This window comes from Pollicipes pollicipes, unplaced genomic scaffold, assembly GCF_011947565.3.
Source record: "Pollicipes pollicipes isolate AB1234 unplaced genomic scaffold, Ppol_2.1 Scaffold_3447;HRSCAF=4054_pilon_pilon_pilon, whole genome shotgun sequence".
Lineage (NCBI taxonomy): Eukaryota > Metazoa > Arthropoda > Thecostraca > Pollicipedomorpha > Pollicipedidae > Pollicipes > Pollicipes pollicipes.
The window spans coordinates 3,021,593-3,038,815 of NW_023596297.1; the positions used below are offsets into that span (position 1 = coordinate 3,021,593).

A 17,223-nucleotide genomic window follows, 5' to 3' on the forward strand; every position below is an offset into this window, starting at 1 on the left:
TGCAAAACATTGACACCCGCTCCAAAATGCCGCCCTTCTTGCATCCAAAAAAACGTGGCCTTCCATATTCCGCTTACACGAAATGTGGACACGCTGGTGAAAAGGTAAAAGATCAGGTCCTCCTTGCCGAACTACATCATGAGTTCCGACAAACGTCGGCGAAGCTCCTGCGCCGACCCTGTCCCGCGGGGATACCCCCCCTCAGGCCGGCCAGCGGAGGACCCAAGGTCGCCGGTGGCCGCCGGCGCGCGTCACTCACTTCTCCTCGGCCTGCTGGGCGCGGTCCCGCACGTCGTGCGCCACGTGCTCGTCATCCAGGTAGCGCTTCTTACAGTTGTCCAGCTCCTGAACGCAGCCCTGCAGCTCCTTCTGGATGGCCTGCAGCTGCTCCAGACACTGCGGCCGGGGCGGCGGGACTGGTCAGCGGCGCTGGGCCCGCGCGCGGAGCACTAGACACGCGGAACAGCAGGCGGCGGCGCAGACACCGGAGGGAGCCCCGGCCACAGATGTGCCCGCCGGCGAGCCAGTAACGCCAGCCGCGCCGCCATAACCGGCAGTCGCCAGGGCGGGGAGCGCGGCCGACAGACGTGGGCGGAGACATCACCAACGATCCAGCGGCTACGAACAGACGGCGCGCTCCGCACCAGGATAGTCTTTCAGAACCCTTGAAGCGTTATCAGTCAACATAATTCTGCAGGACTCGCCACAGTCGCATTGTTGGCGCAATCAATGTCACATGCACTTGGTTTAGTGCTTACCATGGCAACGCATTTTAGCTGAATTCCAAAGCGGCCACTCCGATGTAAATGCCATCGCAAATCTTATTCCGCTCACGGCTATCACATGTTCCGCATGTAAATGTTCTTAGCATTACACTTATGTTAAACTGCGAACAAATTATCGAGAGAAAGCCAACCGAAATAACCGCAAGAAACTGTAGTAAGCGTGATGGTGACATTGAACGTGGATCCCAGCCGCGTCCCGTATTGAGAGCGCCGATTATGCCACCGTGGACCGTATGGACCGTATTATGGACCGTCAAACTGCCCCTTTTTCCCCGTGGGTACGGCGACAGACCAAATTGTACTCGTAATGATCCAATTTCCTTTATCTGAACCACCTGTGCGGTGAGCGATGCGATCCAGCGACTCGTAGCTTGAAGGTTATTACCCAGATTCTTCACTATCTACAACTGCTTCCAATCGCCTGCGCTCTAGTGCATTTCGGTGAATGGAATCTCGCGTGATGACATCTCCAGATCCGGCTTCAAACGCACTCACAGGCGCTAAATTGTATTGTTTTGCATGCAGACTTGGATCCCGCCATTTCGCCCGGCCATATCAGAGTTTAGCGCAACGCTGAAAGACTGGCTGGCAGGGAAAGTGAGTCACCACAGCACACAATATTGACCGCTACTGCTATACAAACATTAACGCACGCAACACGAGTCGAGGTGGTTAACGCGTCCGCGTTAACCACTCCGCGTCTGGGAAGCCAGAGGCGCAGGTTTCGATTTCCCGCGGTGCCCGCCATCCCTGCCAGGGTGAGAGGCGGGCGACACTTTACAGCCTCAGCAGCTTGAGTGCGCCGTAAAGCCCCAATGACTCACTCACATGAGTCCCAAAACCACAATCGACAGGCGACAGGTCCTTCCCATCCTCACGTGGACACTCCGACTAGCCCACAAGAACCCGGACCTCACCACACCCACTGGCCAGGCGGCGGCTCGCCTCACCTTCTTGGACGTCTGCACTTTGCTGGTGCGCACGGTCTTGGCCTCGTCGGTGATGCGCTGCTGGAACACCTCGACAGCGGCCATGCGCGCCTTGGCCAGCTTCTCCGTCTCGTCCAGCAGCGTGCGCCACACGGTAAACACGTTCCTGGGGCCGGGGTTCGGGTTCGGGTCAGGGGTGACGCAAGCACGCCCGCCCAGGGACCGCCAACGGCCAGGGGCCGACCAACGGACGCGCAGGTCGATCTCAGCGATGAATACCCGATGCAGGGACGCGATGGCATCGATTTGTGAGGGGAGGCGAGGCCACGGCGGGCGGGGGAGCGCCGGGCAGACCGGAGCCGGGTGGCGGCCACCGCCTGGGGGATGACGCCAAGGCGGGCGGGGGAGCGCCGAGCCGACATTGGGTCCACCCAGGTCGGAGCCGGGCGGCAGCCGCTGCCTGGGGATGGCGTCACGGCAGGCGGGGGAGCGCCGGGTTGACCCGGGGTCCACCCAGGCCGGAGCCGGGTGGCGGCCACCGCCTGGGGGATGACGCCAAGGCGGGCGGGGGAGCGCCGAGCCGACATTGGGTCCACCCAGGTCGGAGCCGGGCGGCAGCCGCTGCCTGGGGATGACGTCACGGCAGGCGGGGAGCGCCGGGCGGACCCCAGGTCCACCCGGGCGGCGGCCACCGCCTGGGGGATGACGTCACCCGACCGGCCCCGCCCCGACGGGTCAGCACCGGCCGCAACCCCGGCACATGTAATACCACGGCCAGCTCGGGCCGCGGCGGCCAAATCTGGCAAATCTGAGCCGGCGCCGGGCGACGGTGGAGCCACGCCGCCCCTGATCACATCAGGCTAATCGAATCGGCGCTGTCGGCACTAAATGCGTTGACTCGGAACGCTGTTTCATTTCAGCAGCGTCAGTCGGCGGCGCGCAGACACCTGCCAATATCAGGTGAGACTACGGGACGACGGCGAGCGGGGCGGGGGGGGGGGGGGGGGCCATCGATAAAGGGATGGCCCGGCGGAGGGCCGGGCGACGGGTGGATCTGGGGGCCACCCTCTGCCCGGGCGAGGGACACCCCGCCTGGGCCACGTGGCGACGTCTGGACCGGGACATCACTGGGGCGAGCACAACGCTAGACCGATCGGAAATCGATGGCTTTACTCCGGCCTACTTACGGGCGACGAACGAGACGGTAGATCAATCGCACGCATCGTAGGAACATCGTAAAATGAACGCAAGAACATCCTCGGGAAGGGGATGAACGCACGCGTGCGTCGACAGAGCTTATAGGGTCGGACAACGAAAAACACACACGATTCTGGAGTTTTCGTGTGTGCACTAGGGGAACGTGAACAACTCTCACTACACCTTGTACGTCTGAGCACTTAATTGAAATTTTCATTGGCGTAACGCACATTTAAGTCGTGCTCGTATCTGCTGAAACGTCGTCCAACTCAAGTGTTCATGACAGTCATCTTAACACTCGCAGAGGTCAATAGATATGCTATCGTTCATGCTATCTAATCCAAGAGCAAGGTGGGAAGTCTTCGCGAGCCCAATATCGGGCCTCCGCACCAGAAAGACCGGATACCACGGTTACGACACGCGGCTGCCGTCTAATGGAGATCTTCACGGTGCTTCAAGCGCACGCGGTACACGACACAGCGCCGTCCCACGTCGAGCGCGGCGCTCTCCCCCACTGACCATTGTGCGGCGCCCTCGCCGGGGATCTCGGGCAGCTGCGGGATCTTCTTATGCAGGTAGGCGGAGGAGATCTTGAGTAGCGCCTGCCGGACGCCGGCCAGTCAGTGGGCGAGCGGGCGCAGCACGGCCGTGCCACTGCCACCCGCAGACACTCTGCCGCAGAGCGGGTCTGCTCCGGCGACGCGCTGCGTCGGCGGGGTGGGGGCCTCTCCACATCCCAGCGATGGTGAGGTGCTGATTCGGCGTTTACGTGAGCGTCGCAGCAAAGGTCACAAACGTCGGGCCGTCTCCGTCGTGCGTGATGACGCGTGTGATGAACAACGCAGGGATCAGTGGGAAGGCTGGGCGGCGTCACCATAAATAGCACTCCAAAAACGCCACCGAAGCACATGCACTCCTCACCTCAGCATACGACTTCTCGACGGCGGCCCTCTGTTTCGTGAAGTTCCTGTGGATGTGACGCTCTCTATCATTCCGACCCAGCTGCGCGGGTGCCGGCTGCCACACACCCGGTGATCAGCTCTATCTCAGAGCGACGTGACAGCCGTGCCAAAGCTAAGTTTCGATATGTGGCGAGGCCTTCGGCGATCAACGTATCAACTGTCACGGTCACTGGGACCGGCTGTCGCACAGAGACTGGGAAGGCAGCTCGCCAGAGCGGTGAAGACGGCGGAACCAGACGTTCCACACATGTGACGCACAGCTCACGATGGCGCCTCTCCACTGACAGGAGCGGGACAGCAGCGGCGCGCCAGTGCACCCCTCCCGCCTCCCGCAGCCGGGCTGACAGATGCGGTAGCCGCTGCGCCTGGGCTCGGCCGTCCCCCGAACCCCCGGAGCCGGCGCGGCGAGTCTCTCGCTCACCTGATGTCCTCGAACAGGTCACACTCCCGCTGCCGGGCTGAGAGACGCGGTAGCCGCTGCGCCTGGGCTCTGCCGCCCCCCCCCCCCCCCCCCGAGCCCCCGGAGCCGGCGCGGCGGGTCGCTCGCTCACCTGATGTCCTCGAGCAGGTCACACTCCTGCTGGTTCTTGGCCTGCACCCGGCTCAGCTGCTCAGCGTGTAGTGACTTCAGGAACTTCGCGTGCGTGGTCTGCAACAGCGCTTACGTCAGGCACAGTAGGCTCGACTTCGCTTTGGCACCTCACGATCTGACGTGCCATTACCAGGGCTGGGGTTGGCAACCTCAGGACCGCCAAGCGCCGAGGGTTTATGATCGATTAACCCAAAGCCTTAGTTCTTGCAAGAATCCATTTTCTACTGAGTTTTGAGACTTGCAGTTTTCTGCGCATCTTAGTGTTTTGCTGCAATCAGGATTTGTGTTAAGTTTCGGGGTTTCCGCTATGTCTCTTCGGTGGTGACGTTTAAGTTACAAAAAAAAACATGCCAAATTTGGTGCTGTATTGCTAACCAAAGGCACGACAATCACCTAGGTACCAAAAGAACGTGCGCAGCTACTGACTGCGATTTTTTGATTACCTTCACACGAACCTGCAACATTTTTAGCGATGTTCAGCATCACCTTATTCCAAGTCACCTCAAAGATACCAAGCGACCACCTGTTCAAAGAGCACAGTGTAGATCACAAAGTGAATGTGATCTACACTGCGCGCGCCTTCTTGCCAGCCACACTGTACATCACTAAATAAAAACATTTTCGCAATTTACGAGATCACAAAATCGACAAATGAACACGCCTTACAAAACGTGAACAGAGTATCTCCCCGTTGTAAAACTCTGCCAACGCGTCGGTGATTTTGTACCAGTTTCACTGAATGCCAGGAATTCAGATTATTGCATGGTGTACTCGTAAAGCGGAATACGATCACTGCGGCTACGTAATCTATATCCTCATGGCACCAATATATATCAACTTGACGCTGCATGGAATGGCATTGGTGCTTTTCCAAGTGTCCTTTACATAACTACCGGTGCAGTGGAACGACCGGCCCGCAGCACAGACCAGCGGGCGAGCAGGCCCCGGCCCCGGCCCCGCCCCCCGCGCCCCCCCCCCCCCCCCCCGGGCCGAGCGACGATGCCGAGTGCAGCGCACGTAAACGTCGTCAGCAGTTTGCAAATGCCCAGCTTGCCAAGTTTGAAATATGTAGTCTCGAGTTATTGTTCAGGGTATGTTCGAGTCGTTCATTCATCAACTACGACTAGCCAAAAATGGCCGTCTGCTGGGAAACACTTTTTAGCCCATGACTAGCATTAATCAATTTTGTATCACAAAATCTACCTTGGCTCTTGCCAACGATTCCAACAAATATCAGTAATAGTATTCACTCTGACTAAAAGAAAGCAAAAACTGAGGAGAAAAAACAACAAAAACCCAGGTGTGAACCGTGCTAACATGTCAATGTTGATATGGCTGGTCAATCACAACGGGCCCTCGGCGATCTGTAATGACTGAGTGCTGTCCTGTTATTAACGCACTTACAGCATTAATCAAAAACTCAATACGGGTTTTGATCTCAATTAGCAACCCAAACACCTTCAAACTCACTGGGCTGGGCTCCACTCTTAACAACCTTGTCTCGGGCACGGAAGTTACTGCTCAGACAAAACGATCATAGACCCAGAACAACGGTTACAGCTCAGGAGCAGGCGCCACATCTCAAGCACTGTGGTCACAAGTCACGAACGAGGTCACAGCCAAGGCACAGCGGTCACAGCAAGGAACAGTGGTCACAGCTCACGAACATCTGTCACTGCCCAGGATTAGTGGTCACAACTCACGACCAGCGGTCACAGCCAAGACACAGCGGTCACAGCTCAGGGACAGCGGCCACAGCCAAGAAACAGTGGTCACACCTCAGGGACAGCGGCTACAGCCAAGGAACGGTGGTCACACCTCAGGGACAGCAGTCACACCCCCAGGAACAGCGGTCACAGCAAGGAACAGCGGTCACACCTCAGGGTCAGCGGTCACTGCTAAGGAACAGCGGTCACGGGACAGTCCCCCACAGCACAAACAGCGCAGTCTCAGTTCAGGTGCGGTGGTCCCAGCCCAAGTGCAGCAGCTGGAGCTCAGGGACGGTCGCCGGAGGTCGAGCACAGAGGCTCCAGCTCCGACGCCGTGCCGACCCTTCAGCACGGCGGCCACCACTCAGCCACGGTGGTCCAGGTCAGAAACGGCAGCCGCGGCTCAGCGTCAGCGGTCGCTGCATGCAGTCCAGAGACTGCAGCCACAACTCGGGGCACGGCTACGGCTCAGACATACCGGCCACAGCACGGCAGCAGCGCTGGATGCAGCCCAGAGACTGCAGCCACAACTCGGGGCACGGCTACGGCTCAGCCACGCCGGCCACAGCACGGCAGCAGAGCTGGATGCAGCCCAGAGACCGCAGCCACAGCTCGGAGCTCGGCCACAGCTCAGGCATACCGGCCACAGCACGGCAGCAGCGCTGGATGCAGCCCAGAGACTGCAACCACAGCTCGGAGCTCGGCCACGGCTCAGGCATACCGGCCACAGCACGGCAGCAGCAACCAGCGACCATATCCCAGAAGTCAGAAGCGACGGCCACAGCTCAGTCGCAGTGAATTCGGCTGACAGACGGCGGCCACAGCTCGTCGCTGGTGCAGCTGGAGACAGCTCGGTACGTTAATGGCGAATGGAGCATTACGGGGGATCGACGACGGAGCGATCCCGGTAAGTAATGGGATGCTCTGCAAATTGCACCGAAAAAAAGGTCGTTGGCTCTACACACTCAGGAAAATGGCGCACTCATACCAATATGATGAAGGGCTTGTTCTGAGAATGTACGTGGACTAATGGAAGGATGAAACAACGTACCCCTGCCCCGCTTCACAAATGATCCCTTCTTTGCCCCGTGTGCCATGTGCCGTCCGTTCTCTGCCCCGTGTGTTCTGCGCCGTCCTGTATTTGCCCCGTGTGTCCTGCGCCGCCCGTTCTCTGCCCCGTGTGTCCTGCGCCGTCCGTTATCCGCCCCGCGCGTCCTGTGCTCTCTGCCCGCTGAGTCCTGTGATCTTCGCCAGATGCGTTTTGTGCTCATTGCCCCACGTGTCCTGTGATCTTTGCCCCGCGTGTCCTGTGCCGTTCCTTCTCTGCCGTGCGTCCTTTGCCGTCCGCTCTCCGCCCCATGTGTCCTGTACTCTCTGCCCCGTGCGTCCTGTGCTGTCTGCCCCGTGTGTCGTGAGCTCTCTGCCCCATGTGCCCTATAGTCTCCGCCCCATGTGTCCTGTACTCTCTGCCCCGTGAGCTCTCTACCCCTTGTGTCCTGTACTCTCCGTCCCATGTGTCCTGTACTCTCTGCCCCGTGAGCTCTCTACCCCTTGTGTCCTGTACTCTCCGTCCCATGTGTCCTGTACTCTCTGCCCCGTGTGTCGCGAGCTCTCTACCCCATGCGTCCTGTGCTCTCCGTCCTGTGCGTCCTGTGCCGTCTGGTCTCTGCCGTCTGGTCTCTGCTCCGTATGTTCTGTGCCATCTGTCCTCTGTCCCCTGGCCTGTGTCCGCACCGGGGGTCGGCCGCCCCAGCTGACCGGCTGGGCCGAGGTCACGCGGCGGCCCTATCGATCCCCGCCGAGTCCACCGCCGCTCCCTGGAGCCCCGCCAGCGCGCTGCTGCCGCCAACCGCGGCGGCGGAGCGGCCGGGATGGCGCGGGTCGGGTGCGCCAGCACACCCCGTCGCCGGCCCAAGCACCGGCGCCGTTTGGCGACGGACTCATCGATTGGACAACCTCTCCGGCGGCTGTCAGTCTCTGTCGCCCCGTCCCGGCCGCTACCCGTGACCTTTCCGGCGGGTCAGGGCGTCCCAGATCCGCGGCGGCAACGTCCGGCGATCGCCCGCCGTCGCCGCGCGGGCGGAAGCCGAGAAACTTCGGTCCCCGGTCGGCAACGAGGCGACAAACGCTCCCAGAAGTGACAGCGGCGGTGCTGGTGCCTGGCGCGGACACCGTGGTCTGAAGGTCCCGCAGATGCCAGTCGAACAGCCGCCGGTTGAACGGGTGGCATGGGAGATGAACGCCGGGCGAGGTGGACGACGTTGACCGCAGTTTGGACAGACGATGCGTCGTTGTTGGGCGGTGGAGCATCCAGACAATACCCTAGTACGGCACGTGGCGGCCGGGCCGCGTCGACAGGGGGCCTCACATTCGTCCTTCCACGCCAGTGGCCACCAAGACGGCACTAGACGCCAAACCGGCCCATCCCGAGCCTGCAGACAATGGTCCCGGGTCCAGCCATGCGCGCTTATTTGTCGCGCGGAGACCCGAGCACGAACAAGCCTGCTAACTGAAACAAAATTGTAGTCACGTAAAGCTGTTTTAATCTAGCTATCATAATTGGATCCCGAGTCTGTTTATTCTTCGTTAATAACAGACACAGAAGAACAAAGTAAATCCAAAGTTAAGTTGCTTCCCGAGTGGACAATGACAAACTGAATGTGATTTAATGGGTAACCCTTGCATTTTGACTTCAACACGCGGCCTCGCCTCATTATCCGGAGCCTCGGCACGACGGGAGCCCGTGAACACGTGGGCCCCGCCTCCTCATCCAGAGCCTCGGTACGACGGGAGGCCGTGAACACGTGGGCCCCGCCTCATCATCCAGAGCCTCGGTACGACGGGAGTCCGTGAACATGTGGGCCCCGCCTCATCACCCAGAGCCTCGGTACGACGGGAGTCCGCGAACCTCCCAGTAGCAGGGAGGCCGCACCGACCAGCCGACGGTCCCGCCCCAAGCCGGAGGACCGGCTGGTCCGCAGACCATACCGCCTCCCCATCGTCGCTCGTCCGATAGCGCCCAGCACCAGCCGCGCACCTCTCGTGGTGCGGTCCGGCCGTCTGCCGCTGCTCTGTCGGCTGGAACCACACCCATTGCCGCCGCCGCGGCACCTGGCCAGCCCGGACGGGCGCGGCGGCCTCCAACGAGGCCAGCCCGGCCGGCTATCTTTACAGCCGGCCGTTCCCCGAGCGGCCGGCCGCCATCCCGAGCTCGGCCGCCCGGCTGGCGCCGCTCAGCCAGCGAACGGCGGCCGACGGCCTCCTGCACGGCGTTCGGCGCGGCGCGGCGGGCGTCTGGGATGGCACGCGGCGGGGCCAGACCGGCCGCTGTTGCAGACCAGCGGACGACCGTTCAGACATGCGACAGTGGGCCGGGCGGCGACAGGCGGCGAGCGACGGCAGACAGACGGCGGGCCGGCGGCGGCCACCGCGACGACTCGCCCGGCCCGGCCGAGCGCGGCTGCCTCCAGCGAGGCCTGCGCGGCCGGCTATCTTTACAGCCGGTCGTCGCCCGAGCCGCCAGACACGGGTCCGATTGGCTGGCCGCCGGACCACGTCGGGGCGTGGAACGACCGGCGACCTGCGCGGCGTTCGGTGCGGCGGCGAGCGAGATGGACACAGCGGGCTCGCGCCGACCGCCGCCGTCGGCCGGCGGGTGGCCGTCCATCGACGCACCACGGCGACCGCACAAAATCACGCCACGACTGTGGCAGCTGTTGCGTGCGGCGGGCTCTCATGCGGCAGAATTGTCCAAGCGATTCCACGGCGAGGACATCGCAGTTGCCGCCGCTGTTTGAGGGGCCGACCCGTCGCCGCACTGGCTCGCGTGCCAGGCGATGCGTCACGCACACCGCACGCGCCGGTCTGGCCCCAGCCAGGACCCAGCTAGCCGGAGGCACTGCTGGCGGCGCAAGCCGTCCGAAATGCTGCTCAAGCTCGGAGGGAAGAGCGTGGAGCAGGCGAAGCGACGTTGTATCTTATCCCAGATGTCGCCGAAGTCACGGCTGATCCGACGCCTCCTTTATTTGTCGGCTGTGTATGCTATCTGTTCAATGTGCTGCTGCATTGCGAACGTCTATTGCAAGTGCGATACCACCAGAAAACTTTCCTAAAACCAAATTTTGCGCGTAATACGCGGGGACATCAACGACAGCAGTCCTCCACTGCAATGGCGCGTAACGCGTCACATCTCCCACATCTCGACGCGACCACCTTTTAAAGTGCTGGCCGTGTCTGCCGTCTGCCATGGTCGCCAAACAGCGGACGGCTCCACGTAAGCGTGCGGCAGCTTGCGCACGACCTGCATTGCTATTTGCACCTGCCAGCTTGGCCTTTGGTCAACGATGACAACCGTGAAGAATCGACCGGGCTTCAGCACCGTCTTCAGTCTTCCGGCCATCGGCAGACGGCGGAGACTGCGCTGCGGCGGACGGAGTGCTGCCGGGTGACCTGGCGGTGCCGGGGTGACCCCGAGCCGCCGGCCGGGCCCCGCCCCGCCCGCAGAACACACCCACCCGCCCGAGCCCGCCTCATGCAGCCCCGCTTAGAAACACGCCATCCCCCGCGCCACAGCACTGGCAAGCGATACGGATTGAGCGCGCCATGCGAGACGGCGGACGCGCTGACTTACGGTGGATGTACGCACTCTGATCACGGGCACGGGCATGGGAGAGACTTGGGTGGCAACGCTGGACAACGCGCGCACAACATGGCTCACAGAGTCTCACCTCCACGGGCCGTGGAGCCATATATGGCTGGAAAGCACGCGCAGCTTATGATTATCAAGCATGTTGAAGGTGGACTTAGTTCAGTATGCATGGAATCCCAGGAGGGCCTTCAACCATCCACGAACGAGATAGAACGGATGCCGGGCCCTGGGAGAAGTGTACGCAGAGCCTTATTTATTCGATGCCAAAATAGACGAGCATTGACGTTTGCGTTAAAAGACGAGCAACCGTATGGACGAGGAAAGTTGTGTTCCAATGGGCAACTTTCATCGCAACGCCTACTATATTAGAGCGCCAGTAAGCAGGCCAGGTCACTGCGCTCGCATTAACTAGACGAGCTGGCCTGATGAGCTCATAAATTGATAGTCACGCCAACAAACTTCGGCGCACTACCAGTTATTAAGCTTGGGAAGCCATTTAACGCCGGCTTGATAAATCCACACCCGCCGATCTTGCTTATTACCTGGCTTATTTTGCATTCAGTCACATAAGAAATGCGTGACTCTTTGCCGAGGCCCCTTCCAAAATCAAGCCCATAAAGCATACCGCCACGGAATTAAACGGCGCTGATTTCACTGCAGGTGGGTGAACTTGATTGGGTTTATATTCCTCATTGATAATGGCACAATTTTCAACTTAACCCTCGAACCTAACCGTGCGTGGGACCCAAATTCGTCCCCTGTCTGAAAAGCTCCCAACTAATCTTGAGTATACCTACCATTGGAAAGACAATCGGGGTGGTTAACTTGATGGGGTGGGGGTCTCAAGATAGCGCGTTAACAAGGGGACGAGGATGGTCCTCCCACTTCTTAAAGAAATTCAACGTTACCCCCTGGCGACGCATGACAAAAATACCTGCTACAAAACGGGACGTGGCTCTTGCACTATCTGAAACGTTCCCAAGCCTCCGCGCAGGGACAAGCGAAACACAAAGGACAGGGTAAGCGCTGAAGTTCTACCACACGATCGGTTCGTGGCGCGACAGTGTGCCATATTTCTTCTGGTCTAACATGACCTACCGTGTCATAGCATGCACATATTCCGCAACGCATCAACAAACTCCAAAACGCCAGACATACCACGTAAACTAAGCTCCTCTTAAGCCGCTGATTAAACGAACAGCGAGTGCAAGTAACCAACGTCCGACCAAAACAGACTAGTGTTTACTCGCCACGGTCTGGACCACTTCGACGGGGTAATTTGGGCCTCATCACCTGCAATTCATACGACTGATCTCACTGAACTTACCGACAACTGACCGCGCCGCGCTTCGGATAACATGATGCACGGGCACGAGTGTGCCGTCGTCTACCAGGGGACGGGGCCAGCAGTCACCGCTCGCCAGAGGACGGGTCCGGCAAAGTCAGCGTCCGCCGGGGGACGGGCCCGGTAGACACCGTCCACCGGGGCACGGGCCCGGCAGAGTCACCGTCCACCGGGGCACGGGCCCGGCAGAGACACCGTCCACCGGGGCACGGGCCCGGCAGAGACACCGTCCACCGGGGCACGGGCCCGGCAGAGTCACCGTCCACCGGGGCACGGGCCCGGCAGTCACCGTCCGCCGGGGGACGCGTCCACCGGGGCACGGGCCCGGCAGAGTCACCGTCCACCGGGGCACGGGCCCGGCAGAGTCACCGTCCGCCGGGGGACGGGCCCGGCAGAGTCACCGTCCACCGGGGGACGGGCCAGGCAGAGCCGCCGTCCACCGGGGGACGGGCCCGGCAGAGCCACCGTCCACCGGGGCAAGGGCCCGGCAGAGACACCGTCCACCGGGCCACGGGCCCGGCAGAGTCACCAGTCACCATCCACCGGGGCACGGGCCCGGCAGAGACATCGTCCACCGGGGCACGGGCCCGGCAGAGTCACCGTCCGCCGGGGCACGGGCCCGGCAGAGACACCGTCCACCGGGGCACGGGCCCGGCAGAGCCGCCCTCCGCTGGGGAGCACGGGCGCGGACGTGGGAACACCCAACTGGGACGGAGCCCGCCCACGAGCCGCGCACGTCTCGGCCCCGGTTAACAATGCTGCCAAACGCGCAGCACTCACCTTCCTGGGAGGGTTCTGCATGGTGCAGTGGCGGCGGTCGGCGGTGACCGGCGGTCAGTGCATGGCGCGGCGGCGGCGGCGGCGGCAGCGGCGACGGCCGTGGATCGGCATCGAGCCCCGGCGTCGCCGGCCCCTGTCAGTATTGATCCCGCCGGCGGCCCCTGCGCGCGCGCACCACCCACCGCCGGCCGCACTGGCACGGCCCCGCCACTGGCCCGGCGGCACCGGCGACACCCGCCCCGTACAGACCGACCAGCGATTGGCTGCCGGGCCTGTTGCGCTTGCATCGGTACGTGCCACTGACTGAAGCTGTAGCCAAGGCTGGCGAGCCGTCGGCGAGCGGGTTAGAGCCCGGTTCCCCGCCCGTCCAGGATCAGTCGGTTCGTCGTGGCGCTTACCACGCCAATCCTTCTCCGGCCTGATCAACTGAGTGGGTCTGTGCCGTGCCGACCTTTCGTTACGAACAAAAGACACCCAGCCCATCTCCGGTGTTGCTGTTGCCCAGGAGTCCTCCTAGCTCGCTCCGGTATTAACTGCCTGGAGCGGCGCATGCCCGACCGAGCAATCACCCGAGAGTGCGGTCGGTTCAGCGGATTCATGTTGCGACGAGAATCCGCTGAACCGGCTGCACTGTCCGTTCAGCGGATTCTCGTCGCAACGTAAATCCGCTGAACATACATCCGCATATCCGAGAAGGTGCGGGAAGTATGGCCTACTGATTTCGATGCGCATACACGGCAATACATACAGATGAAATACGAGGTATATTTATTAAATTGCCATAAGTAACAGTCGATGCTATGTACAGCATGCCAAATGTTCACTTACAATATTTACAATGTTTAACCATGTCAGTATGGCCAGGTAACAGTTCAATAGATTCACAATAAATACGAAAGAAAAGTTATGTACACAATACAAAAATATGACACAAATACAAAAAACTACCGCTCCGCATGATTGGCGCCTAACATTAAATTACTAGGCTACGCCGGCGGCCCGGGCCTGTATGGGTCGCGTCTCAGGTCAGGTCAGGTCAGGTCAGGTCAGGTCCGGTTAGGTCAGGTCAGGACTCGGGCCGCTGGGGCGGCCGCCCTCCGACGGCGCGAGACCGGCCGGGCCGAGCAGCCCGGTCGCGGCGCCCCCGCCCGAGATCACATGGAGTCGTGTTCCGTCGGACCCGGCGCAGACCGCGGCAGCGGCGGCGGCGCCCGGCCCGCGCCAGAGATAAAGCTCTTACATCTAGGCGACTCGCGCGGCCGCAGGCGGGGTGGGGCGGGGCGGGGAGAACGGCAGCTCGCAGCGCGGCGCGGCCGCCGGCAGCGAGACTCGGCGCTCGCCGCCCGTCACGGCCGTCGACGTGTCGCGCGACCCGACCCGACATGGCACGCACTCCGCGGCGTGCGCTTCGATTGAATGCAGTTCAGCTAGCTAAACCCTAGGCAATGCGCGCCCCGTTCAGTGAGCAGTGATAATCGATCAACACTTGAACAATGCCTTTATGAAATTAAAGTCGTCGCTAAATTTGGAGCAATAAAAAACTAGCAATTTCGTGATTTCATGAACACAACAAATTATAACAGCCTTACGGAAAAGCGCGTAAAAGACTCTCACAGGTGAGAACACCTTTGCTCCATTGCAATGTACGCCAGATAAAAACGCCGATGTTGAAAGCCGCTGTCTCCATTCTCATCTCGTCCTCCAAATGCGAATTGCATGTTTCCAGATGCCAACCATACTTATTCTATGCACAATTTGTATCAGCGCTGCAGATTTTTGGGCCACCCGAACACGCCGACGACGTTTTCTCACGACGAGCCTCTAAAACGCTGCGCCCGACGTTAAAACGGTAACATGCACCAGCCGACCGCTCCGAACCAACGGACTGCAAAACCCACGCGCTACACATCATAATGCCTGATCTGCGATTCAACTGCATGTCTCACGAAAAGATCAACGAGCGGCACCTGGTCCAATGCCGCACCAGCCCGCGATCGCATCCACAACAGCCCCGCAAGATAAAAACAATACCCGTTGCCCGTCGTCAGCGCCCGATCCGCGACGAATCACGCGCGTGAAACCATCGGCCCGCGCGGGCCCGGCCGGGCGCAGCGGCGTCTTTACCTGTCGGCGCGGGCGGCGACGGTGACGGTGACGGTGGCGGCGGTGGCGGCGGCGGCGGCGGCAGCGATGGCGGCGGTGGCGGTGGCGCAGACGGTGACTAGGGTCAGGCCGGGGCCGGGACGGGCGGCGGGAGGGGAGCGACGGCAGGAGCGCGCCCCGGCCGCCGGCTCAGGATCAGGAGCAGGACACTAGCGGAGCGAACAGAAACAGACGGTCACCGGCGCCCGGCGCGCGCCGGCCGCACCAACCCAGCACACGACACCAAATGCACCATCCCAAACGTAAAAAGGAATGTCACGCGGCATGCGGCGTCGCGCGCGACCGCGGCGCAGCACTTATTGGGGCCGCACGCACCATCGCACCCGTCACACGGTCGAACAGTCTGCCACGGATAAATTCTAAAACAACACACTCAACGCACACTGAGGCCCATATCACAACGTAGACGCCGGCCACCGGCTGTGCGCGTCAGGGACGGGGCGCGGCGCCCGGGCCCGGCGCCGCGCCCGCGCCGTCCCCCTCCCGAGTATCACACGATCACCGCTGTGGCGGCGGCGGCCGGCCGGCGGCCCGCCGCTTTGTACCGGGCAGGCTGGCTGGCTGGCGCGCGCGCGGGCGCGCGGCGCGGGGCTACCTGACGTCGCAACTCTCGGCCAGCTCGCCGGCGCCCACTTCGGGCGTGAGCGTGGGCGGCGGCGGCGTGTCGGCGCTGGCAAAGGCCGGCCCGCGCCGCGACAGCGTCAGCTTGAGCGGCTGCAGGCGGCCCGGCTCCGGCTCGGCCGCCAACGGCTTGATCTTGACCACCAGGTCCTTGTGGCCGCCGCTGTCGTCGCTGGGCGGCGGCGTGGGCTGAGAGAGCGGCGGCGGCGGGGTCTCGGCGCCGCCGCCCGACGCCGACGGCGAGTCGCTCGGCTTGCGGCCGCCCAGTTTGATAATCAGCTTCGGCGCCGCGGCAGTATCGTTATTAATAATTTGTACTTTGGAGTGTTTGTGAGACTTGTCTCGTTTCTTCTTCTCCTTGTCGCGGTCTTTGTCTTTCTTCTTTTTCTTCTTCTTGCCCTTCTTATGCGGCGGTTCCTGGTCGAAGCTGGCCAGCATCTGGTCACCGAACTGCAGATTGTCCTGCCGAATTTTCTCGAACACAGACAGTTCGCCGGCCGCCGCCGACAGCTCACCGGTCCGCTTCTTCGGCGGCTTCAGCTCGCTTCCACGCCCGTCCTTGCCGAGGCTGATGCGCAGCTTGTGCGGCACAGCCTCCTGCGCAGTGACCGCCGCCGCCGCAGGTTCGCGCGCCAGCCGACCGCGCCGCTTCGGCAGCAGCGCCGCCGCCGCCGCGCCGCCCTCCTCCTTGCCGGCCACGGCACCGCGGTAGTCGTCGCGCGTGGGCGCGCTGCTCACAGACTTGACCGCCTTGGGACAGATGAAGCGCTGGCTGACCACCGAGCTATCCTCCTGCGGCGGCGCCGGCTCGGCCGCGCCCTCCGTCTCCGTGCTGTTGACGTACTGCCGGATCAACTCCTTCTTGCGCTTGCGCAGATTGGAGTTGACGGCCACGGCGGCGGCGGCAACGGCCGCGGCGCTGGGCGTCGCCGGCAGCGCCTCCGACGCCGCCGCCGCCACCGGCTGCACGTTGTAGCTCGGGTTGAGGAACGGGCCCTTGATTTTGAGCTTGAGCTGGTTGCGTTCGTCGCGGACGCTCTCGATGGGCGCGGCCAGTGGCAGTTCGGGCGGCGCGTCGGCGGCGCATGGCGCGGCCGACGCCGCTGGCTCCTCGGCCTCGACGGCAGCCGCCTCCTGCAGCGCTGGTGGCGTGCCGGCCGACTCCATGCTGGTCTCGGAGGCACCCGGCTGCGTTAGCGTGGGCAGCACCTGCGGCAGCGGCGCCGCCGCCGGCAGCGACGAGCGGCTCGACGCGTCGTCGGCCGGCTCCGACATGGCGGAGCCGGCCCGGTCCGAGCCCACGTCCGTGCTGAGGAAGCGCTCACGCACCGGCCGCATGCGGCCGCGTGGCGTCTTCGGCAGGTCGTCCAGCTCGTCGTCATCGAAGTCGTACACAGTGCCGGCCAGGTCGTTGGGCACCTGCGGCTTCGGACAGAAGGGCGCAGCGCGCGTGGCGGCGGCGCCGCGGCCGCGCCCTCGTCCGCGGCCCCGG

General features: G+C 62.3%; 2 protein-coding genes across 2 annotated transcripts; both read right to left on the bottom strand.

The window, feature by feature from the left end:
* Nucleotides 1-255: 255 nt before the first annotated feature.
* On the bottom strand, nt 256-13,037 carry LOC119091416 (protein nervous wreck-like). The gene is made up of 6 exons (XM_037214199.1): nt 12,948-13,037; nt 4,425-4,522; nt 3,833-3,878; nt 3,431-3,513; nt 1,736-1,880; nt 256-396 (listed from the first exon to the last, which is right to left on the bottom strand). The coding sequence occupies exons 1-6, from the start codon at nt 12,966-12,968 to the stop codon at nt 256-258; spliced, it is 534 nt and encodes a 177-aa protein (XP_037070094.1). The 5' UTR covers nt 12,969-13,037.
* An 896-nt stretch (nt 13,038-13,933) lies between these two features.
* LOC119091479 (translation initiation factor IF-2) lies at nt 13,934-17,184 on the bottom strand. The gene is made up of 2 exons (XM_037214280.1): nt 15,778-17,184; nt 13,934-13,952 (listed from the first exon to the last, which is right to left on the bottom strand). Exons 1-2 carry the CDS (start codon nt 17,067-17,069, stop codon nt 13,934-13,936), a joined length of 1,311 nt encoding a protein of 436 aa, XP_037070175.1. The 5' UTR covers nt 17,070-17,184.
* Nucleotides 17,185-17,223: the final 39 nt, after the last annotated feature.